Source organism: Prunus dulcis, chromosome 7, assembly GCF_902201215.1.
Source record: "Prunus dulcis chromosome 7, ALMONDv2, whole genome shotgun sequence".
In the NCBI taxonomy this organism is placed as follows: domain Eukaryota; kingdom Viridiplantae; phylum Streptophyta; class Magnoliopsida; order Rosales; family Rosaceae; genus Prunus; species Prunus dulcis.
In genome coordinates this window covers 10,123,896-10,149,437 of record NC_047656.1, presented here as the reverse complement: position 1 = coordinate 10,149,437, position 25,542 = coordinate 10,123,896, and the positions used below count along the sequence as shown (strand labels likewise).

The 25,542-nt window shown below is 36.5% G+C and overlaps 2 protein-coding genes and 1 long non-coding RNA gene across 4 annotated transcripts; 1 reads left to right on the top strand and 2 right to left on the bottom strand.

The window, feature by feature from the left end:
- Positions 1 to 1,886: 1,886 nt before the first annotated feature.
- Positions 1,887 to 2,821, bottom strand: LOC117635014. The gene is made up of 2 exons (XR_004586846.1): positions 2,364 to 2,821; positions 1,887 to 2,268 (listed from the first exon to the last, which is right to left on the bottom strand). It is a non-coding gene; the product is annotated as an uncharacterized LOC117635014 (long non-coding RNA).
- Positions 2,822 to 3,630: 809 nt separating this feature from the next.
- LOC117634227 (probable plastid-lipid-associated protein 13, chloroplastic) lies at positions 3,631 to 9,590 on the top strand. 2 transcript variants are annotated; one of them, XM_034368210.1, is made up of 8 exons: positions 3,631 to 4,050; positions 4,365 to 4,486; positions 4,571 to 4,654; positions 4,777 to 4,873; positions 5,460 to 5,676; positions 7,425 to 7,477; positions 8,649 to 8,756; positions 9,522 to 9,590. In XM_034368210.1, the coding sequence occupies exons 1-7, from the start codon at positions 3,766 to 3,768 to the stop codon at positions 8,742 to 8,744; spliced, it is 954 nt and encodes a 317-aa protein (XP_034224101.1). In that variant the 5' UTR covers positions 3,631 to 3,765; the 3' UTR covers positions 8,745 to 8,756; positions 9,522 to 9,590. The 2 variants fall into 2 exon arrangements, with proteins under 2 accessions (XP_034224101.1, XP_034224100.1); XM_034368209.1 differs by lacking the exon at positions 9,522 to 9,590 and having other exon boundaries at positions 8,649 to 8,828.
- A 1,573-nt stretch (positions 9,591 to 11,163) lies between these two features.
- LOC117634228 (VQ motif-containing protein 25-like) lies at positions 11,164 to 11,917 on the bottom strand. Its single transcript, XM_034368211.1, has one exon. The coding sequence runs from the start codon at positions 11,872 to 11,874 to the stop codon at positions 11,362 to 11,364; it is 513 nt and encodes a 170-aa protein (XP_034224102.1). The 5' UTR covers positions 11,875 to 11,917; the 3' UTR covers positions 11,164 to 11,361.
- Positions 11,918 to 25,542: the final 13,625 nt, after the last annotated feature.

Sequence of the window (25,542 nt, the reverse complement as noted above, 5' to 3'; positions counted from 1 at the left end):
GTAGGTCCACTACAGGTTTTGTATTCACTATTGCTGGAGGTCCAGTGAGTTGGAGGTCGATTCTGCAATCTACAGTTGCTTTGTCGACTACGGAGGCTGAATACATGGCGGTAACAGAAGCTATAAAGGAAGCCATCTGGCTTCAAGGATTGCTTGATGACTTGGGGGTTGAACAGGACCATGTGGATGTTCATTGTGACAGTCAGAGTGCTATTTATTTAGCAAAGAATCAAGTTCATCATGCACGTACAAAACACATTGACGTGAGGTTCCATTTTGTTCGTGAGATTATTGACGAGGGAAATATTCTTCTTCAGAAGATTGGGACCGCTGAGAATCCTGCGGATATGTTGACAAAGCCAGTTTCGTTGCTCAAGTTTAAGCATTGCTTAGACTTAATTGGCATTTGTAAAGTTTGTTGATTGCCCCATGGGGGATTGGGAGACGACCATTGAGAGTGTTGCTTCGAGGTTTTGAGCCAAGGTGGAGATTGTTGATGATTGGCTCAAAAATAGTCAAAAGCAAAACTGCTTTCGGCTTGATTGGCTCAAAAATAGTCAAAAGCAAAACTGCTTTCGGTGCTTTCGGCTAGCAGACAAATTGGAGACAAATTAATGGCTAGCATTGATGGCTTACTTTTACCTTTTGACTTGTGTGTTTTGCTTTTGCCGTTGGGTGGTTGAAGAGCAAATGTTTGGCTTATAAAAGGGAACATGCATTTGGGAAAAATAGAAGAGCGGAAAAGCACCGAGAGTTGATGAGAGAAGAAAAAAATTGGGAGAGAGGAAAATAATAGTTTGGGCAACTAAGTTTTTGTTGCTACTGTTGGTTATTTTTCCCTCTCTAAATTGTACTCAATTTGTATCCCCTTTATATTCTTGAGTGTGTGAGCTTGGGTATATATTTGGGGCTTGGGTTTTTTGAGTGGTTAAACACTATTGTATTCTCTCATTGATTATAGTGGAATACTCCGTCGTCTCCAAACTGGATGTAGGCAATTGCCGAACCAGTATAACTCTTGGTGTTGTTCTTGTTGATTATTTTGTTCAATTTTTCTCCTGCCTGTTGTTATTTATTTTTCACTCGCAGTTGGTTGACGCTTCCGCACAACAGCTATTCCATATATATGTTTTTTAATGTTGTGATGGTGGGTGTGGCTGAGAGTGGTGGTTAGGGAAGAGATGGGGGGCTTGGTTTGATTGGAAAGAAGGGGGAAAGAGGTTCAGAGAGAGAAAAAAAAATAAAAAGCTTTTGTTTGTTTTTTAAATGTTTATTAATATTTTATTCAATTTGTGTTTACATTTTTTTATTTTATTCAATTTAAGAAAATAACGTAGGCCCATATACGCCACATCATCAGTTAACAGATTTTCTAAATGTATGTAATTGTTAAAATTGAGAATGCAGAGACAAACATGCCTTAATAGTACAACTTTAAGGTACCAAACTGAAATTAACCCCATATTTACTTTAGCATTTCACATCCGTTGGTTTGGTTGATTATATAACACATATAGGGGTCGTTTAGTACGGCGGACTGTTATGAACTAGACTAAATCCTGGGACTATCTTGGATTAGTTCGGATTGGCCTAAGCTGGATTAAGTACTGACTTACATTTGGTGCTGTGTTGGACTAAGAAACTGAATTGTAAAAATAGCGAAAACCTATGTTTAGTGTTGTGTCAAATTAAAAAATAATTATTTAGATATTTAAATATAATAAATTTTAGATAATTTAATAAGATCTTAAAACTATGAATATACTTTCTAGATACCAAATTTACATGTAGATATCAAAGTCAGAATTTCTCCAAAAAATCATAACAAATCAATAAAGAAAGCATTCCAAAAATGCCATCAAGCCCATTCATAGCAATTTGGACCATGAAATTAAATTTGACACCATGAGGTACATGAAAAATTCAGAAATTTGGTCTTGCATCTATTTATTACAAAACAGGGGACAAGTTATCTAATAGATAAGCTAGACTACTCAACACAACCGCAAACAAGACTAAAATTTGGCATGTTTTGGTGCCAAACCAATGACTAAGCATGTCATTAGTTCTCCAATGAAGCAACTTTAAGAAACTCATCACTACCTTTGTCTTGAATGCCCATGTGATAGCCCAAATCAAAATCAAGAATTGCATTACCACCCCATTGCATAACCCAACTGAGTGCCACATTTTAGCGAACAGGTAAAGTGCATGTTGTGCTATGGACTCTTGCACAACACCAGAAGCATTAAGCCCCCAAACCCAATTCTTCAAAGACTGAAACCAGTTAATCTTATGAACAAAACCAATGGACTCGGACCCAGCAATAATGGCAACAAAATAAGACAAAGAAACAAGCAAACCTTTCGTGCATTTGGGTTCAGGAATCTGCGATGTCGCGGATATCCACGATTGAAAAACCACAAAGCCCACTTCAAGTACAAACTGATTCGTTCAATTGGTTGATGACCATGCTGTTCACAACATTCATAGGCTATGTAATTTCAGGTGGCCTGAAAGCATCATCAAAAACAAGACCCACATGGATGATGCCCTCAGAATGGAGAAATATTTCAATTGCTTATAACTCCTGCAATCAAATCCGTCGTGAAGGTCAATGGCAGAATTGTGTGGCAGAGTCGATACACGCTGCACCAAGATATCACGACGCAGGTGAAGAAGAAGAAGAAACTGGTTTGCGCTGTGTCGGACTTGCTTGTTCTATTCAGCGAGAGCGCTATTTTGCGAACCAATTTTCTACGTCACTATATTAGAAGGGCGAGCGAGCCCTTTTTTTCCTATTCTCAAACCAAACACGGGTTTTAAGTATTATTTTTGTACAGTCCAGTTTAGTGAGGCGTATCAAACATATGCCTATAAAGCCAAAGAAGTGATAGTGGGTATCCGCTTTTATTTTGACAAGACAAGTACAAATTTTCTGGTATATGATGACAAATGGGGTCTAAAATTTCTTTCTTTTATGGCTTGTTTGCCCTCTAATGTCATATACTCAATGGAACAGTCGAAAGCATGAGTAAGATTTATATGGCATGTGTTAACATCCAACACAAAAATTATGTGAATTTTGAAAGTATTCGAGATTTCATTCTAAAATTATTACTTGATAATAGGGAAATAGTTTAATTTTTTATAAGCTCATGCAAAGTTCATTAACTTACGTAACACATAGATAACACACATATTAAATGACGTAAAATATGTGTGATCGCTGACTTTTAATGTGAGACATAACTCTTCATTGTACATCCTCACAAAATACATATCTTATACACTGTAAAAAATTAATAACATGCATGGTGTCGAATTAACTTGGTAAATCCTTACAGCCTTCTTATCCATCTAGGTAAATAATTTTCTTTTTTTTTGTCGTTATTAAATATTTTTATGTGTCACACAACCCACATGACCAAAAAGAAGGGAAGAAAAAAAAAACGAACGGTAACAAACTAACGGTCAAAACGCACGCCGCTGGCAAAAAAACTCAGCAGCAGGACAAGCGGCCGCCGATTCCGATTCGCCAACAAATTCAATCAAAAATTGAAAAAGACCAAACAAGATAATACATAGATATTAGTATTATTTTTAAAATGACGAAAACACCCCTCTATCAGACACACACACAGAGCCTTCCCACTTCCCTCGCACCCTTCAACCGCCCACCTGTCTTGTCCACTCCTTACTATATCAGACGATTCAAACCCAGCCAGCCCTGCTCTCTCAACTCTCCCTCTCTCTCTCTCTTCAATGGTGTCCGTTCAGAGCCAGCTCTCTGCGATTGCTTCGATTCACTTCTGTTGTTCGTCGTCGTCTTCATTGTCCTCGTCCTTCTCTTCAACCACCACCACCACCACTTCACTGGTCCCTGCCGGAAAGTGGCCGCAGTATGGACGGAGAATCTCCGGAGACCGGAGACTTCGACTCCGGCGATCCCTGTGCCGAGCAATGGTTCAGCAGGCCGTTCCCGGAGCTCCTGCCGCGTATGCTAAGGAAATGGAGAGGCTTTCAGCTAAAGAATCTCTGCTTCTTGCCGTGAGTCTCAGCAATTTTATCGTCTTTTTCATATACGATTCTCTTAATATATATGATTAATGTCAATTAAAAGAGAAATTGATAGCTTTATGCACTGATTAGCTATTTAGGAAGTGGTGATGTGAGAATATGCCATTTTCAGTACAAAATTCGCTTTCTCCTGAGCTAGGAAAGTATACATGCGAACTACAACAGTGCTTAAGTATTAAAATTCAAATTAATATGGACCGTGACATCATGATCTCCATTCAAATTATTTGGTACTTTTTTTTTTCCTAAAATTCTTTGACTTGTTTTGAAACCCTTTGTTTCAGTTTAAGGATGCTGGGGGTTTTGAGGCTTTAGTCACTGGAAAGACAACAGACATGGAGCGGATTGATGTGAATGAGAGGATAACTAGTTTGGAGCGGGTCAATCCAACACCACGTCCTACAACGTAGGCACATATCTAAACAATGAATTCCCACAATTTTTTCTTTTGGTTTGGATGAGATGTTCACTTGTTTGTTCAGCTACCCAGGTCGCCTTTTTTGGAAGGTCGATGGAATTTCGAGTGGTTTGGATCTGCAAGCCCAGGTCTATTTGCTGCTAGATTTATATTTCAGTGAGTTCTGCATACATTTACCTTTTTAATTGTTGGATTGGTTGAAAAAAAAAACAAACTGGTTTTGAAATTTGAACTGAAAGGTAGCTTAATGTATTGATGCAATCTCTCTGTTGCTGCAGGAGGTTTCCTTCAACTTTGGCTAGTTTGTCAAAAATGGAGGTGGTCATCAAGGATGGGAATGCAGAGATTACAGCAAACTTGAAACTGTTGAACTCGGTATTTATTTTGTCTTTTGAAGTCCTCAGTCCATGGAATGCTTTCATATATATGATCAAGCACTCAGAATAAATACTGCATTTGTCACATCTCCATGTGAAACCGCAGCTCCAATACAATATGTTATGGATATTGAACTTAGGTGGGTCATTATTTCTGTTGAAGCACTAGTGCTTGGTTAGGGTAAGTTGGGTCATGTTTGCATTAGAACTGTGGCTTGCTTGTGCATTCTGTTTAGGTACAACATCACAAGATCAGCCAGTCAATCTGTGTGAACTATTTTGCATCTTGTTTTTGTCATTTTTCTTGGACTCTTAAAAAACCTAGCAATTATTTGTGTTAGTTCAATTCTGCCCCTCTAAATAAATGCAATTAGTATGATTATCGAGGGAGAGAGAAAGAGAAGTAAATTATTAGTCTGATAGTATTTTCTGTGATAACAAATAGTCAAGGCATAATCGTGATTTAGACATGGTGTTACCTATCATTTCTCGGTTTCCACCTCCTATTTGTGTGCTCTGTTTGAATTTTGGTGATGTAACTTTTTATGAGCATTCATTATAAAGCATATTCTGGTTCTTTGCAGATAGAAAGCAAATTTACTCTGTCAATCAAGTTATCTGTGGAGGGACCAGTTCGAATGAAAGAGGAATATGTTGAGGGAATTCTCGAGACACCAACAGTTATTGAAGAGACAATACCAGAACAGCTAAAAGGTGCATTTGGTCAGGCAGTGAGCACAGTGCAACAACTTCCTTTTCCTATTAGGGATGCCTTTTCCAGTGGGCTGAAAGTTCCTTTAAGTAAGTGTGATTTTTTCTTACCCAGTTATTCTCTTATCTGAGTTGCAGAGTTGAATCTTGTACTGCAATCAACCCTTTTAATATCTGCCTCTGTTGTGGTCTGGTACCACGTAATGAGACAGTATATGAAATTTGGGAAAACTTACTATTTGGGATAGAAAGATGTTTGTGAATTATTTTTAAGTCTATGAATCACTCCAGTCAACTCCTATAAATCCATTGTCAGAAGAATATCTGCTGTGCTGTGGCCAAGTACTATGTAAGGGAACAGTTATGAAATTTGTGGAACTGACTATTTGGGATTAGAAGATGCTAAGATGTCTGTAAATTCCTTTTTGTGAATGAATCCTAACCTCCTGCTTGATGATTTTACCATGTGTTAACTGTTTTCATAAGCTCTCTACCTTTGGCAACTTTTGCTGTTTTGACATTGCAGCAACCAGCCATTTTGTCTTTGTAGATTGATCAAATATTCCTGCTCTTCCTTCTGTAAATCTAAAGGTGTCGATGGTATACCTGGGAGTACTAGTTGAGACTTGGTTAAACATCATATGCCCACCATAAATTTTCTGAAAATGTTGTTACCATTCTTTGAGGCATATATAAATTATAAATTCTGAACATGGTATCTTTGCTAATCATTCCTTTTACAATAAGATAAGTTTTCCTTTTATTTTCATATTAGTTAAATTTACATAGGGGTTAAAAGAGCTATAACATTTGCTTTTCTTGAAAGATGAACGCTCTCTTTTTTCCAACCTCCTTTTGTGTCTATTTTGGGAGGTGAGGCAAGGTAAATGATTAAATACCCAAGCCTCAAAGGGCACAGTCATTGATGACCTTGGTAGTGGTTTGTGTTATGATTAGGTACCTCAAAGGAGGTTTTTCCATTTACAAGATTCTGCGGCTGTTAGGTTGAGTATATAGTGAGGTATTGTGTCAATTGTGAGGTATCTTAAGGTGTTGCTACTTAGCCAGCTACAGTTTATTCTTGAAATAATTATAATTTTTCATATAACCTTTAGGTGTCCCATGTTACTCTCTCTTGGTTTGAACGTTTTTGTTGGTTGGTTGCCGTAAAGCGCTCTCGAGGATGAGGCTTAGGACCCATAACCAGAGAGTTGATCTTATAATTCAGGTTGAAACATTGTGACTTCAAAAGCTGCAGATATTTTATGTTTTGTTTAATTAACAATTTTACCACTCAGATGTGTCTTGAATGGAGTTTCCAAATTCCCACCCTTGCTCTTTCTTGCATGTTTTATTTGTTGGCAGCCTAGAATCCAGAATATTAAATGGTTAGATACAATAAATATATAATTTTCTCATCACTAAATTCAGTCATAAAAATTAGTGGGAGCGATCATCTTAGATGGTATGGGATTTTGTGCATATGTGATGATGCTTTTTCATTTTTCGATGTTTGTTTGTAGTAGCATATACCGACCCTGCTTATGCTCCATCCAATATGATAAAAGAAGCAATTTGTCTTCTGAACCTCAGCCAATATTACCTTCTTATATTACTTTCGCTCTATGCTAACTTAGATCTCATTATGAACCCATGGCAAGTGTTTACTGCTTTATGCTTGCCTAGTTTTATTGTTTTTCACTGTTGTTTGTACCAGTGTATGCCTCTCCCTGCTAATATTCCATCCAATATGATAAAATAAAGCAATTTAACTTTTCGCCCTCATCCAATACTGCTTTATCTCATTCTTGCCTGTATGCTTTACCTTGTGTCTGCAGCTGGAGCTTTTGAGAGACTCTTCATGATTTCGTATCTAGATACAGAGATTCTTGTAAGTATCCCACTGAGTTTTTTTTTTTCATAATTCAGTTCTAACTTGTTATGTTTTACATTGTAAAACTCTGACCCGTAATGATTAGCAGAATTAGATGACTACCTAAGTAATTAATCTGCTTAGTCTTGCCATATGAAACTTGGTGGAGCTGAAAACAGCTGTACAATTTGAGTTTTAGATTGTCATCACAAAAATATAGCTAAATTGAGTTAAAATCTCCTGCATGTAGGCAAATAGTTTAGGGACGAATGAAGTTTCATTTTTTCTTGGGGGCATCTGTTTTGTTTTCATCATTTGTAGTAGAAACTTTTCTAAATTTCTAAAGTACTTTCTTAAAGAGGGTTAAACTCATAAGGTGCATGATGTATATTTTGCTAAAAGATATATGATGTATTTGAAATCCATTATTTTCCATAGATCACCTTGACCTTTTCATTAGTCCGATGTTTGTGCATGAATAATATTCATAAATAAAGTCAACAGTTCATAAATAAAGTCCACGGTAATGCCTTTTGCTGATCTTATTATTGTATGTTGTGATTATCTTGGATTTAATAACAGATGAAATAGGTTTACATTTGCTCCCTTTACCCTTGACCTCACTAACCTTGGAATCAATTGTGTTCTAAGGGTGAAGTCTTTATAAGTGTTTTACCTCTGACAATTAGAAGTCATTTCACCTTTGTCTCTGTGTTGTATTATTATATGAACCGACTCTAATATTTCCTCTTAATCAATCTTACTTAGCATGCAAGACTTTCTGACTTTGTTATTCTGACTTTTAACAAAGGCTACACTAACAGATGCACTCTATCTCCCCCACAAACCTTGTTCCCAGAGTCAAACTTAGACATTTGAATCTTGAGAATGAGCCATTATCTTATAGCTTATACGTCCCAAACTGGCGTAGCCATGCTTTCTCCACCACTTCCATACACTTGCATGAAGTTGGTTATGGGTTGTTAGTTGCTTATAACTGTGTATGGTTGGCCTGTGGTACTGTCAAAACAAGAAAAAAGGAAAAAGAGTTGGCCGGTGACTATACATATGAACATTTTCACGCATCTTAATACTAGATTGGCTTTGATCTTTTATTATATTGCGGAGTGGTGGCTTCATATAGGGCGCTGCGATCAGATTTTAAATTCTGCTACTGGGTTTGATGCAGATAATAAGGGATGCAGCTGGAGTTCCTGAAGTACTTACAAGGTTGGATACAGCTTCATCTCCCCTGGAAGAAACCGTCATGGAGTATGAGAGCTAAAGGTTCTTCTATGTATGGAAACTCAAATTATTATTTTTTTCTAAATTTTTAGATATTAATTAAAATAATAGTTACACTTACACCTGTTTCTCTCTCTCTCTTCCTCTCTCTTAATGAGATGTTGCTTTTTTTAAATTTTTTCTTATTGTCTTCCAAAATTTTCCAAATAATCACCATAAAAATAGGTGACATGTTTTATTTCTGTTAAATTCAAGTCAACGGACCAAAATTGAGTGTGGTTGTTCCTCCAAGTCTTAAAGCATATTATATAATTTGTTTGCCCTTGTGATGATTTTTAGATTCACCGGATAAGAACAGGGAAAATATTTGTAAATTAAAGGTTGGTGTGAAGTGTGAACATGTTTGACTAAAATGCACCACGCTGTTTGACTATTGATGTGCTCTGCTGTCATGCTTGATTTACGACATGCCGCCTCTAAAGCTTGACCTTACATCATCTGGAAAGCCATTTCAATATTTAATTTTCCTTTTCCTTTGGTTTGATTACTTGGTTAGTTGGCTGTGTTTCCCTTTGGCCTTTGCCACCCACTTTGATGAGATTTCTTTTAGGGCTGAGTTGACTGAAAACTTGGGGAACCGTGGAGATGTCTGATATGAAGAGGGTATAGTAAACTGTTAGTAGTTTCATTTTGAAGATTATAATTATGATGCTAGCATCAGTTGTCATGTGCGTAGGTGATTGTGGACCGTTAATGCATTGTGAGACTCACGTGCATTAATGGGCTGATGTATTGTTGTTGACACTTCAAATTGTAGGAGAAGAAATTGTACAAACATGTTGAATCACAAAGCTTCTCCAATGAAGGGGCTGTGGTGAGGGGTTCAATATGTTCGTCCAATAATAGTTTTGTAATTAATCTGATGACTATGAAGGATCCCTTCATTATAACCTCTCATTACAGTCTCTCGAGTTCAATCTTTAGATTTTACACGTGTAATGTTCTAGAGGCATTGACTCTTTGTGTACGGTCGTTTTGGATCAACAACAGATGACACTATATGAGCATCATAGAGGCACTAATTGTGGTTTGATTAATGGTGTTGCACCTGTCATCTCAATCTAGCTTCATTAAATTAAATACTTAACTTGTGGCATCAAGAAATAAGAAATTTTAATATAACAATTTGTGAATAAGAAATTCACCAAAAATTTTGACTTCCGCCGCTGTTTATTTGTCAACTATTATTATTAACCCCTGATGCGAACTTGGGCTTTTTCTATTTTATTTTCTTATAAATTAAGAAAATAATTTTACAGCTCTTGGTGTGAATTGAACATCTACTCATCTCCAATGGCAGGGTTTAGCACAGTGAAAAATGGCTTTGACTTCAGACATAAGGTTTTATGTTCGAATCCCCACAGCACCATAATTGTGTGTGTGAAAAATCTCCCTCCCCTATAATTTAGATTATCCCTTGCACTAAAAAAATCTATTCATTTGCTCATGGTACAATTGGTAGGTATGTATGTATGTGTACATATAGACGTACATTTATATGTATGTATATATCTTCCGTACATTTGTAGATGGGAATGGGATATAATATACAATAACTCTTAGATTGGTTTATGGGTTTAGTAACTTTTATTTATTAATTAATTATTAGCCAACTTGGGAGCAGTTGGTGGTTTTTTCCCCTAAAAACAAGTGGGTTATGCAGAATTGTGTGTTAAATTTCATGTGGGCAAATAACAATGGAAGTTTCTGAATTGGACTAACAAAACTTCTGGGAATTGGAGGAGTGTATCTGGAATTTCCATGCCAACATGATAAGAGAGAGACGACTTCTGTAATAAATGGGGAAAATTAAATTGCAATTAGACTCTTGCAAGAAAAGCTATAAATTTATCAAACTATATAATTTATGCACGTTCCTTATAATTTGGTTTCCCAAACAATAATACAACTCTTATCATATATGTATATCACATTCGTATACTATTTTATGTAGGAGATAAAGTGGACATCCATATCAATTAAAATTAAACATTTTTTTTTTAATGATTCATTGGTATTTTTTAATTGATATAACTATCAACTTCATCTACTGTATAAGTTGATATAAGAATGTGATATACAAATAGAGTACGAGTAGCATTACTCAACAAGAAATCTTCATTTAGAGAGAGAAACAGAGGCCCCACAACAACACATACATAAGACAAGAAGGAAGTCCTACATCCAAATGGAACGAGACAAACCCTCTTAAATATAACTCAATTTAAAAGCTAAATCTTAAAAAAAATCAAAGAAATAATTAAGAAATATTATAAGTTTCTGCAACTTCCAAATGGAATGCAACTGCAACATCTCTGCAGAAAACAGAGAAGCACTCAGAAGTATATGTCTTTAACCCTTGTATTTACATCAAATGGAGAGAGAGAGATCAGAAAAACATCAGAAAATTGGAAATTAAAAATTAAAAAGACATGGATAAACAAGTAGTACTATAATTAAGTTAAACCCTCTAAAAATCCCAAGAAATTAAGCAAAATATTTTAGAGAACTCTGAAACTCATCATACATTCTTCTTCTTTTCTTTCTTTTGGTGAGAATCACACATCAAACTTTAATTTCTGAATTGCTAAATATTTCTAGACAAGTTGGGTTCCTTCAAAACCATGCAGGTGAGAATTTGAGGCATCCAAATTGGGTAGCAGAGGAAATTCACCAAATTCCTGAATAAACCCTTCCAAATCTGCAAATCTCTCCAAGAACCCACCTGAGTTCTCTGCATTCCACATCATCCCTTCTTCCTTGACTCTCTCTCTTGATTGATCCAAACCCATGTACCCAGTTCTCATCAGCTCCAGCTTGTCAGCCATTGATGATGCATTTTTCTTGGGTTCTTCTCTGCTGCTGGGAATTAAATTCCTTGGCCTCTTATTCTTCTTTTTGCTGCAGCCATTTTCAGATGGTTTTCCTGTGAGTCTCTGCACTAACTCCCTGAAGTTTGCCACGTCTGTCTTGATGATCTCTGGTGCAAATATGTGAATGATTCGAATTTTGGGCTTGGCTTTTGATATTGTTTGTGAGTCTCTGTGGATGGCTAGGGCTGCTGGTAAATTTGAGCAACAAGTTTGCTTCTTGGTTAATGTCTCCTCCATGAGAACTTAATGGCTAGAGAGAGAGAGAGAGAGAGAGGTTGGGAAATGGGAATTGAGGAAGTTGGTGTATATATTTGTTTACAATGAAGGTGATGCTTATATAGGGGAAAGATTAATATAAAGGGTGGTTAATTATTAATTAATTAAATTGGAAGGACAAATGGGAAAAAACTAAGAAAAAAAACAAAAGAGGGGGAAAAGGCTGTCTTTGGGAGGAGGGGTTGGATGAATCCTTGTCTGGCAATTTGCTAGAGTCAATAGAGTAATTAATGGAACTCAATGGTCCCCTATTTCCCAAATTGGGAATTTTATATACTTATATATGTATTCTGTTGAATTTATTATATTATATGTTAATGTTTTGTGAGTTTGGGGTATGGGAGGATATATGTGAACATGTATGGTGTTTTTCATCATACATGAAATTACCAAAACATCCCCATTTTCCATCCAACTTGGAACTTCATTATTAGGATCATCCAATTGTAAAATTTCAATGCATGATTCTCCTCTTCTTCCTCTTCTTGATTGAACCTTGAGAGATGAGTGGTTCAATCATTTAATTAAAGTTGTCATTTATTGTGTTCTAGCTTGTATTAATCCTTCCTCATGAAATGGGATTTCAATGCTTAGTTATGAGGGAAGCTTTCATGCAAATTCAAATGTACTTGAGGATTTGCAAAAGATCCACTAGTGTAGTGGTTCTGGGTTCGAGCCTTAACATCCATGTTGTGTGTGTGAGTTTAATATATTATCACCCATCTCAATAAGAAAGATCCTCAAAAAATGCTTAAAGTTTTAGGCCAAAACAGAAATTATATCAAATTACTATTTTTGATACTTAACGACAACTTAATCTTTTGATACTATACATCAATGTCATCCCTAACATTATTTTTTTTTTTTTTAGGACTTCATCAGAACTGTTACATGATCGTGATCGACATTTAAAAAGTACTAACCACATTAATCACGTACTCTTTAAAAATTAATCACACATGTCATGCACAAAAATAAGTTTCATATGGGTAATTATGACAATTTGGAGCTACAATATCATTACACATAAAGCCAAAGTCATGGACTCATGGGTTCATGGCTTGCACAATTGTACGACAGCCGTACCTAATCCCGCGTTTCAAACCAAAACAAACTACTAAAATAAGTTCCAAAAACATAAGACTTTGTAAATCGTTACTTTTCTGTTTGATCCTCCATCTTGTCTGTAATTTTTCATTACTGAATTCCTATAAGATCTGAAACTTGATATGGAAGCACAATGATTTTGAGCATCCATTGTTTTGGGGTTTGGTCATCTCTTTCATTGGATACGATCCAGCAAAGCAGCTGCAAATAGTTGTGTGCATGTAGATTGTAGGGGGAGAGTTTTAAGTAGCTATATATAAGAGTATCAATTTGGTTCCATAGAAAAAGAACAAAAATTAAGGAAAATTTTTAGATAATATATAAACTCCTCGTAGCACCAGGGTAGTGTGTGTGTGAGAAACTCCATTCCAACTGTAATTTAGACTATCGTTTGTATGAAAAAACGAACTTTCTTCACAATGAATCGTGAATATTTTATTATTAAATATTGATGTAGATTAACAATCTAATAACCTAATATTGTTTCGCATCCTATGTAATTATGTATATAAGAGCAAACTAGTACGTAGGGATGCATGAGGTATCTCACTCTTGCTAAATTGCAAAACCGACTTGGATGTTTTTTTCTCATTTGGCTCTATGTTTTCATCTCATAGCTACATAGAGAGAGAGAGAGAGAGAGAGAGAGAGAGAGAGAGAGAGAGAGAGAGCAGCATGGCCGGTCTTAAGAATTGTCACTACTCACTAATGGAGCTTTCGATCCCAAACATTAATCCAAATTCATATTTGACTATGTCTTCACAATAGATATTTTTATTTTTATTTTATCTCTTGCATTATGTATAAAAATAAATGAAAACATTCACCAGTCGATTTTGTAATTAAGCATAAGTGAGATTAAGAAAGGTCCTTAACCAGGTTTAAAAATTTATAATTATCCTTTTTGTATGAAATTTTGGACACAAAAATAATGCTAATGGAAGCTGTTATGTGTGAATGCCAAAAAGGGTTGTTTAGGTGAGAATTGCTGAGTGGGGAGGTCACATGGCACGTGACCTTTTACAATTGGTGCAACTGCCATGATGTTTTAGCTTTCACTTTTTTGACTTTTTACACGATCGTTCGTGCATGTCATGCTAATGAGAACGCAACCCTAAATTGGTTAGTCATCCTTTTTAATTTGCAACTTTTACTTTATTCTTTTACTTCAATTGGATATATAAAAGGCTTTTTTTTTACAACAAACAACCTTCCTTGTAATTCTTGTCTAATTACATCAATTTATATATATATTATATACAATTTGTACGAGCTAGGTAGCTGGCAGCTTACCATTTTTCTTCTAAATGGGGCTAATTTCCCAACAGAATTGAGTAAGGACTATTGTGTATGAAAACACTCTTGTATTTCTATACGCGAAGGTAACACCAATAAACAGAATCATAGTTTCTATTAATGTAAAATACAAACGTTCGTGTCTGAATGATCATGATCGTATTTGTATTATCTATGGATTACAGCACATCTATCTAAGGTTTAGGAAATCAATCATTTGTGTTAGAGCTCTTCATTTTTCATGCTATGCTTAGGAGAACTAATGAAAATTAATTAATAGCCGGCCGCAGAGGAAATATTATAGATATTCAATTGGATATTATGTGTACACTGTATGTACCGCTCGATCTTCCGTTCTGATCGGAAAATATTAACCGTCGGATGTGCACGTGATGAACTGACAACCATGGTGATGCGTTTTGCGTCATCACAGAGAGAGAGAGAGAGAGAGCACACGAGTCCAGTGCCGGCCCAGGGATGGCAGAGCAAAGACTCAATCTCAACTGCCACGTGGCGACGTGCGTGCCGTCCGCTGATTCCCCGAGCAGGAGCCAATCCAACGAGTGCGAGGCCACTCTTTATTGACGTCTTAATTACTAATTAGGATTTTTGGGTGAAAATTACGAACTTGGGTTGCACGACCGCACTCTCTTGTTGTGCTTAGCTGGATCCTGTCAGCTTTTTCCCAACATGTGTCTTGCGCTGCATTTTTTTCTTACCAGTCTTCCACTCCTTTTCAAAAAAATTCTTATTGAAATAATGCTTATCACTCATTCCATTCCAAAGTTTTGAACAAGGATGGATTTATCATGAATTTATTATAAAATTCTGAATGATTGCATAAGTAAACGTTTTTAACTATTTGAATTACAAATTTATTATAAAATTCTGAATGATTGCATAACTTATTTTAGAACCACAATCTAATAATCTACCATCATTTCAAATTTAAATCAACTCACTGTACACACGTTTAATTATTTACCATGGAGTGATGATCTTACATTGATTGGTAAATTGCCTAATAAAGATCACAATAATGGCTATAAAGTTTGTCCACCTAGTTTGACTAGCTTTTAGGGTTGCTATATATATATATAGTCTCATTCTATTGAGGAATTTTTCAAATAATTTTATTTGAGGGACGCCTTTTAGGGTACCCTACAATTTTTTTTCCAATGATCCAAACCATCTATTTTTTAGGTCTTCATTCATAGATCATCCTTACAAAAAATTAGACAAATCGGAAACCGTTTTAACATCCAATTGTGTTTTACAAAATCAAGAAACACGGTGCTTCAAGAAAATGTTAAAATTTCAATAACTTAATTGAGTGGTCAAATGATATCGGATTCAAGTGATTTTCTGTAGAGATGATCTTTGAATGAGTATCTACAAAATAGACAGTTTGGATTAGTGAAATACAATTCGGAGTGGGGCCTACAAGGGGTGTCTCTCAAATAATTATTTGAGGGATCCCTCAAAGGAAACTCTGTGCGTGTGTGTGTGTGTATATATATATATATATATATTATAAAGGTTGGTATATATTATTGAAGAGATATATATAGAGAGAGAGTTTTTATTTGAGGGACACTTTGGTAGAAACAATTTATTATTGTATTTCACTAATCTAAACAGTCTATTTTGTAGATATTCATTTAAAGATCATCTCTACAAAAAATCACTTGAATCCGATGTCATTTGGCCACTTAATTGTAAATTATTAAAATTCAAGTACTTTTCTAAAGTACCACTTAATTATTAAAAAATTTCATAGTGAACATTAAAGGGTATTCCTCAAATAAAATTATTTGAGGAATCCCATAAAAAGAGAATATATATTTTGTTGATGCTAAAAAATGGTCAGATACTTTTGGACCCAACTTAGTGATGATATTGCCTTCGGCTCTATGTGCTCTTCGACAGGTTGGATAGCTGCGAAATAAAGAAAAAGCAGTGAGGTCTTGGGCATTGGTGTGGTATTGGCCGAAGGCTCTTCAATGCTTAAGTTAGTATCGAGTATAAAGTGAAAAGTGATATGGACATAGTGGTGGCTAAGTAGTCAAACGTCGCAGTTACGTTGTTTTTTTTATTATTTATAGATCTTGGGAGATGTGCATCTCGAGTGAGATTTTGATGTGGGACTGTGGCTTCGCCTGAGGAGACGCCACGTGGTTTTGTGAGAAATCTCAAATGAAGCGCGGTCTTTAGCCATGATCGGCAAGTCATAGTGCCGAAGGCTCACAACCTGCCGATGGTATTTTGTGGGACATAATAGATTTTCAATTTTAGTGAATCCTCTTTATGAGCCCCTTGTTCCACGTGTCGTTCTCTAATAGACTGGTCAAATATGGTATAACCATATACATATGCATATATGGATTTAGGTCTTCTCTTTAATTATATTATGTGTTTCACATTAGGGTTGCTAGGCCGCAGTGGATGTGATGGAACAATGGCAACCTATATTAGTATGGCGTGGAACCAAAATTGGTGCTATATATAGTCCTGCCAGAAATGATTAAGGCTAGATAGGCTACTTTCTCTTTGGACACCCCAGATCATGATACATGTATGCTTATATTCTTCAATAATACATATACATATATATATATTTATATGTATGTATATAGCTGCGTGGCAGAGATGGCAATGATTATGGAACACAGAAGCTACTAGCTAGTTCATTTTAGGCACTATGCAGGAACAGAAAGAAAGAAAGTAACATATATATATTTATGGCATAGATGTCACATGTTTGTACATACTCGCCATAATATCCGCTTATGAAACCAGACTCAAACAAACCAACACATGCAGAATATATATATATATATATATATGGTTACTTCCTGTAAAATTGAAAGTGAAATTAAGGAGTTGTTGCACGTGATGATGATCAGTTTGAATCTGACATGCACATGCAGATGATTTCATCTTGCAGTTTGCATGTATTCTGAGACTGCGAGTGCACAGTAAAAGTACTGTATGTTGCACTATTTGGTAACTTCTGTGCCTAAAAAGGCTTCCCTTTCCTACCTAGGCTAATTCATATTATTTGAAGCCCGTACTTCTGCTTCATTAGCTGGCCTACCCATACACATGACCTAAAAACACTCAACCCTTTTTTAGGTTAACCCTACAGTTTTGAATTTTCTGGGGAAGGTTCGACTAATCGAGCTACGTTTTGGAAAAGGATGTATCAACCATTTAATTTTGTTCGTTGAGTTTTTAAGTATCATGCATTGCATTGCACCGTAATCGGGTGGTAATGCTCGCGTATCAAATTATAATGCGAAGACAAATACTTGTATTGTCGTATTGTGAATTTAACTTGTACATTCGAATAGGAATCAATTTAATAAATTGTCAAATTGTCTACATTTCACAGTTCGATAACGTAACGTTGTTTTAATAATTTAACAAAAGAAATATGCATATGCAAGATATTTTTCAATTTTCCACTAGACACTGTTTTTTTTCCTTCTTCTTATAACATTAGTTGTATGACCTAATATACAAGATTCTTCTCTATACATCAAATTAATATCAGAGACCAATTCATGTGTACATGTAAAGAATTAGTAGTACATACATTATTGGACTTTTTTTTTGCATATGTGCAGTTACCAGTTGCTTTCATGGTCGATTTGTGGTCCAGAGATTTCACTTCTCATTGTCTTGCTTTTCTTTTTGAAGTACAAATTAAGTAACCCAAGTGTTTGCCTAAGAAATCTTTTGACTTGTAGATATTCAAGGTTACTCATAAATCTGATTTTCTGTTCTTATGGCAAGTCATTCTATTGGCCATGGAAACATGTAAGTATGCATTTACCGTTGACTAATGGAAAATAATACCAACTTAATATGGTTTAATTAAGAAATAATAACCATCGAACGTCGACAGGATTTTGAACTGGTCGTGATTTGACGTCAATTTCCCCTTCATGTTATGAAACCCAGGATTGAGGATGATGACATTGATTGTAAACTTTGATTTAGTCTTACATAGTAATCAGGATTCAGATAATCCATTCCCATTAAGAAATTCATACCTTTCAAGTTCGTAATTTACAACATTATTAAAAAAATAATAATCCAATTCATAATATATATTGGTGTGGTTAAAAGGATTATGTAACAACATAATGGGGTTCTGTGGTAGGGTTGTAAACTGGATTGCAGATTTCTAATTTATTTTTTCGCGGAAGCCTCTTATGATAACAGGGCCTGGAATAATAGATGAGCATATTGGGCCAGTATAATTAAGCCTGGGCTAAAGTTTATACTAGACACATCGATTGGGCTACTCCAGTAAACCAAATTTTCTTTTTTTTGGTTCGATATTTAATTTTTTTTGTTTTGTCTTGATCAACTGGCTAAACCTACATTTGCCTTTTCTTTTTGTTACATGGAGTAAATCGAACACTTCGTCTAGAAATCCTTAACTCATTTACTATAGCCTTCTTCACAACTGACTCACTTAATTCAATTTTGTTTTTCTTTCTGATGAAATAAAATGAAGAGTAATATTCTTCCAAATTCCGAACTCACCGCGGGCTATATTGCAATTTACACTCATGTTTGGACATTTGGGGTCATGTTTAACGATTGGAATTAGATTGTATTACATTTGATCGGAAAGGATAATACTAATCCAATAATGTATTTGTGGGGGTCTTTTTTCTCCCGGCAGCTATAAATGGGCTGGGCTGCCAGAAAAGGGAAATCACTGAAATTGCCCCCTGTACTGGAGTTCGAAAATTAAGCCCCAAAAGCACTTCGGAAGGGCAGCAAAACCTTAGGAAGTGTTCTGGTTACCTTCACCAATGAAAATGAGGGCTGCTTACAGGTGTTTTGTGCTTGCTTTCAGATAAGATTTTGGCTTAGCATGAAGAGCTTGTGGCATGGGAGCAGGGTCAGCATGAGTTGAGCACCAAAGAGGAAAATAAGGCTTCTTAAGGAGAAATGTGAGTGTTTAAAATGAGAGAAACCAGATTTGCAGGGTGATCTTGGCTGAAAGGAGGTAAAAGATGAACATCGCTTCTTCCGGCAGCTTGACAGATTCTGAAAATAATCTGTCAAGCAAAGCAGAATGAAGAAGAAGGGTGAATAAGGTTACTGGATTTTGCTAGTAAGAGAGGAAGCTTGCTCTCTCAGCCTGGGTTGGTTTTTGCTAGGTGGAGGGGACCTCCTTTTATAGCTGCGGGAAACTATCCTTTCCCAAGAAACCCTGATGGTTTCTTCCCAATCTTGGCAAGCCTTTCCATCCCTTTTTCCTCTCCTCTCTTGACTTTCCTATCTGGGTGAGATTTCCCCTTATCTATTTGCACAAAATCAGGAGTTTTGGAGCTCAAGACCCCCTTTCCCGCGGCTGCTTCAGTAGGAAGCTCCACTCTTGGCTACCTTTTTCCTTCTCTTTCCTGGGGCAGCACTAATAAAGGAAAACAACTGGGTGTATATGCTGGTTTGAAAGGGTACTCCCCTTCCTGACAACTTATATGCTAATATCCCTTGGTCTCTCTGGTGTTTTGTTTTGGAACTTGATCCATTCCTATGTGCTGGCATTTTCCAGCAGCCTGTTTAGTGATCCTACAAACCTCTTCTACGTGGTTTCTATTTTTCTAGCAAAGGGCTGGGCTTTTGTGGCTTATTGTGAAATTTTGTATGGGCTAAGGTACTTCATTAAATAAATGGGCTATTTAAACATTGGGCTTTTGGTTGGGCTATCCTTTGACTAGGCTAATTTTGGTTGAGTTATTTTCCCCTTTTTGCTCACCCATATATTTGGGCCTAAGAAATGGGCTTGGGTCCCGAGGCTCCCAAGCAACCCGGAACCTCCATTTCTCGTCCCATCAATGGGCCTCATGACGACCTATTACCATCCATACCACAACCCACTCAAGCAAGCCCTGGGCATTTTGAGTGGCTTGGGCCCACTTAGGCTTGTAGTGTGTTTGGGTGTGAAACAACGATTTCATGCTTGGCATGGCATGTCGCTTGGCGTGCTTTAATTTTTTTTTATCATCCTTGATGTTTAATTTTGGCATGAGCTTGTAGAGCTAGCATGGTGAATTAGCATGGCGCATGAATTCCAATTCGCATGTGGCAAGTTTTTCGAGTACCTCTTTTTCATGCCCTTTCTTAATAAAATGGCGTTTCGGGCTGGTAATTTATTTGGGCCCAATCATGAATTTTTTGGGTCTCAACAGTATTATATAGTCTAGCATGATTAGACATAATCCAATCCAATTTTGGTGGGATTCATAATTCTACTACATTTAGGCTCCAGTAGACATAATCCATTCCAAGTTATTTTTAGACCACCAAACACTTGACTACGATTATTAATTCTATCCAACCATATAATCTAGCTCACCAAAGGAGCCCTTGGATTTTATTCTTCCACATCCCTCAAAAACGGGTTGAAGATAGAGTGGGTGAGAGTGCCAAATATAAATGAAGCAGCTAAGACAGATGGAATGGATCAGCATTGTCCTGTGGCTGAGCAAAGCCCATGCGTTATCATTTCATTTAGCCTGCCTCCCTCTCGTTCAGGGATTCATTGTGCCACAGAAATTGAGTTCCAAGTTGCAACGACTCTCTCGAGTCTTTCTCAACCGCAAAAATGAAAATGAAAATGAAAATATTCAGAATTGTTGTAAATTATAAGAAGGTGGAGCCCACATGTTGGAAGGCTCCGCCTACAAATAGAACATATCCCTCTGTAATTGAGAAGAACTGAAAAACCTCCAATAATGAGATTGGTTTTCCTCTGCTTCCTTTATTCTGCTTCCTCCATTTTTCTCTCCAATTTCTCTATAGTTTTACAACACGTTATCAGCACGAATTCGCTTTCAACAATTCCAGCTGAATTCTATGATGAAACCCAGCCAAAGAAAACACAAAGAAAAACATAAGCTCTGTTTCTTTCACAGAGAGCATGTGATAGTCTCTCTGCCAAAGTCCACCAAACCAACATCTCTCAGTAGCCGCCAACAAACCAGTGGGCATGACCATGAGCGTGGAGGCAGGCATAGGAGTTATGGCCACGAAGCTCGGCATGATGAGCTTCTTCGAACCCAACGGCAAAGTTGTCCCAGTCACAGTGGTGGGTTTCAAAGAAGGCAGGCTAGTCAGCAACGCATGTGGTGTGCAGCACTGATATGATATGATATTCTAGCTGACAGCTTCTCAATTTGAGCCTTGAAGAAGCCAGGCTAGTCAGCAACGCAGCCGAGGCCAAGACGGAAGAGGAGAAGCCTGCAGCTTTCTCGAGCAGGCTGATCAACCACAGTGATGAAGATGAGGATTTGGAGTGTCGCAGGCGTTAACAAGCAGGCCATGGGAGGTTTCAGCAGAGCAATCATGAAAAATTATCTCCCAGCTAACCTTCAACCCAGCACCAATCCAAAACAAAAAAAAAAAAAAACGTTGAAAAGCAAGAAAGAAGACGAAGTTGGGTTGTCGTTGAAAAGCAAGTTGATCGAGAAACAAAGAATTATTGCCAGACATGTGAACACCCACCGAAATAAAGGGATAAGTATTCTGCCTCACTCTATCTCCTTTAATTAATTATATTATTTAATACTCCTGATCAGTGTAGATTGCAAGTGGAAAGAATATAAAATAATTTGATATATCAGTATAATAATATCATACTATTGGATTGTGGTGTTAATATGAACCCACAAATAATTGTCTTTACTTTATTCATTCCGCAATTATTTTATTTACTGTATGGTGTAGGTTTCTTACCCATACAAGCACATTTACTTTATCTTAAATTTACTTTAAAGGGTGGTGCGGGTTTATTGTCCATGCCTTTACTGACATTTACTAACATTTACTTTATCGTAAATTTACTACTGACATTTACTGACATTTACTTTATCGTAAATTTACTACTGACATTTACTGACATTTACTTTATCGTAAATTTACTTTAAAGGGTGGTGCGGGATTATCGTCCACGCCTTTACTGTCATTTAAAGTATGGTGCGGCATTAACATCCATACAGCAATTTAATTTGTGAATTTACTTTACAGCAAATTAACCTACTTTAAAGGGTGGTGCGGGTTTATCGTCCACGCCTTTACTGTTATTTAAATGTATGGAGCAGAATTAGTGCCCATACAAGCACGTTTACTTTACCGCACATTTAAAGTATGGTGCGGGATTAACGTCCATACAAGTAATTTATTTAAACGGTAAATTTATTTTATGGATTAATTGTGTTGTATGATGAGTTTTTACAGAATACAGATCAGGACCAGAAGTTCCTTGATCCTCATCATACATTTACATCAGGACTTGAAGATCCTTGATGATGATATTGATATGAGAGCTGGCAGTCTCTCCGGTACTATATTTGTAAACATGTGATCGGACTTAAGGGTCCTTGATCCCTGACATGTGAATAAGGACCTGGGTTTCCTTAATGATGTAACAGTACCGTATTGGTTAAAAGTGCCGTACACATGAATAATAACTGTACTGGCAAATGTACTGCACATATGAATAGATATGTATTCATGATTGATGAATAGTACTATTCACATGAATAGTGACGTATGCATAAATATTAACCATTTTGGGGAAACCGTCACTATATACAAAATGGAACCTGCAGTTCCTTAAACTCATGGATAAACAATTAAATGAGATGCCAGAAGTTCCTCAAAATATGGACAATTATGTAAGGGCTTGAAGTCCCGAAATATGTATAGAAAATTGTAAAAATGTCCATACAATGAGAATATGTGATTTTGGCCTGAAGTTCAAAATCTAACAAGTGTGGAGAACCTAAAGTTCCAAGAGTTAAATGGACAACCTTTGAGGTATTATTGCAAATTGTGGTACACCACAAATTTTCTTGGCATAAGAGAATGATGAATTTAATAAAGTTCGATTTTGTTATAATCGACACCTCAAGGAAGAAATATATTTTGTGAATCCGGTTGTTAAGAATACACCGTGAAATGGATAATATCAGTATAAAAATCAAATGATGAATTGAGGCTCCCCACATATTTTGTTACATCTGGGCCGGAAGCCCATGGATCCAAATATATGAGAGATCCTAAAACTTGAAGTTGTGGGTATATAGTAGTTAATGTTCTTCACTACTATATTGAGATATTATCGTAGCTTTTATTCAATTCATATTTCATGTCCATTTGAAAATGGCTAATAAATTATGAGTTTGGGTTTAACCCAGACCAAAAGTTCTGGGCTCACATGCATAGAAATATGAGAGATTTGATGTGGTTATTTGAACCTATAAGGCACAAGGTTCCAGACCGTCATTTTGAAAAGACGTACAAACCACATATGCAAGTTTAAGAATGTGCGCAATTATTATTATAAAAGGAAAGGAACATACAACAGATAGATTTTTACACCTGCAATGAAAGTGCAGGCCCTGTAAAATCTATAAAATTACATTATGTTCTGGAAGCCTCTGAAGGAAGAGGACGGCGCTTCTTAAGCCTAGCCATGAGCCTCTCATGGTCTCCCAAAATTTTTTCATTTGAGACCTGCAGCATGTCTAGCTTTCTCTGTGTATCAACAGAGTACGAACTCACCAGTTTCAACAAGGAATTATTCTCTCCTTTGAGTTTCTCAACCTCCTTTTGAGACTCATGAAGCATTCTTTGAAGAGAATAATTTTCAGTTGTCAGCTTCTGAACCTCGTTTGCTCTAGCACGCAAACGATCAGCCATGTTAGAAACAGAAGCAGCACTCTGAATGCTAAAAGCCATTGAGTCCTCAATAGCCTCTTCCTCAGACCTCCCTGTCAACAACATTTCATCCATTGGAATAATGAAATTCCTAGCTACTGTGACAGCAGTAGCATCATTCATCATCACAGAATCATTAACTGTGAGATGACGATTTTGGGATACAAAGGATGGACGCCAAACTTTGGCGTCACTGGTTGTTGTGGGAGCATCATTTAAATTGAAATTATTTGGGCAGGAAGAAGAGGAAGCCATTTTAAGAAGGTTTCAAAGAAAGTCTTACAAAACTAAAGTTTCAGAAAATGAAGGAAGTTGAGTTGAAACAAAGTTGAGTTGAAACGCAGTTGCTCAATCAAGTTTTGCAAAGGCAATATCTATAGACGAAAATGTGGCAACTTTTCAGGATTCCAATATCTTCTCGAATCCCCACATTATCTTTTTCTTTCGCAAGAGTCCAAAACTTCACGTGGCCTCTGATAATGCCTGTCGGCACTTTCGGCGTTTTTCAAGTATTATTTTCAAAGCCGATCTTGCTTTACGGATTTCACGGAGCTACTTTTTCAAAAGTATCCCGAGAATCTCGCAATTTTCCATGGTTAATTTGAAAATCACCGGTTCTACCTATTCATTGTATTTGTGTATAAATGTGTTACTAACGAAATTTTCTTTGCAGAAGACATCCAGTTTTCCCATACAAAATGATGTTATATCTACTTGTTTTTCTTATCATTAAGCACTTAATATGCCTGAGAAGCAAGACTATCTCTGATCATCCATTCAGGAAGCAAGACTATCCCTGATCATGTTTCTGCAAGATCAGGGGATTGTGAAGGCGGCCTTGTGCTCTAATCTCCTGAGGTCCTTCTAGACTAGGAGAATTGAGAGCTTGTTTTCTGCTCCCACCAGCTTCCTTCCCTGATTGCTTACCTTATCTTGCATCAACATCACAATTTTTTTTGCATTTTTTCTCTTTTGCAACTCTCTGTTCATAAGAGATTTTATTTCTTTAGAATGAACATCTGAAGAAAGAATCCATGAAGTGATCCTAACTCTGAGAGTTATTGACAGAGAAAAGAATTGTGATTTTGCTTTGCAGGATATAACTAGATCATCAAGCACTACATTTACTGGGCCGATATGAGCTTGAATGATACTTGAGAAAAGTTTCTCCCACCTAAGGATGTAAGCAATACTTGTGTTATTTTATGCTTATATACTTATTTGATATATTATCTTGAAAGGTAACCAAATGGGGAGATAAGTCTGTTCCAAAAGAATGGCTTGTATGTATCCATGAATTATTAATGCAAATTTTACAAATTGCAAGTTGGATACATTGATAATACACTGCACAAATTAAAGTCCCATAAGAACAGAATATGGGTATAGCAGTGATCAATATGATGCACGCCTGTTGCGTAGCAAATGATGTGGATTGAAGTCCCGAAAGGACAATCCCTTGACATGTCAATATTGATA

What these genes read in the sequence shown, in the direction of transcription:
- LOC117634227 (XM_034368210.1), top strand. Translation starts at nt 3,766, where the DNA reads ATGGTGTCCGTTCAGAGCCAGCTCTCTGCGATTGCTTCGATTCACTTC. An exon ending in CCAACACCACGTCCTACAAC is followed by an intron (nt 4,487 to 4,570) that starts GTAGGCACATAT and finishes TCAGCTACCCAG; the next exon opens with GTCGCCTTTTTTGGAAGGTC. An exon ending in TGGGCTGAAAGTTCCTTTAA is followed by an intron (nt 5,677 to 7,424) that starts GTAAGTGTGATT and finishes TTGTGTCTGCAG; the next exon opens with CTGGAGCTTTTGAGAGACTC.
- LOC117634228 (XM_034368211.1), bottom strand. Translation starts at nt 11,874, where the DNA reads ATGGAGGAGACATTAACCAAGAAGCAAACTTGTTGCTCAAATTTACCA.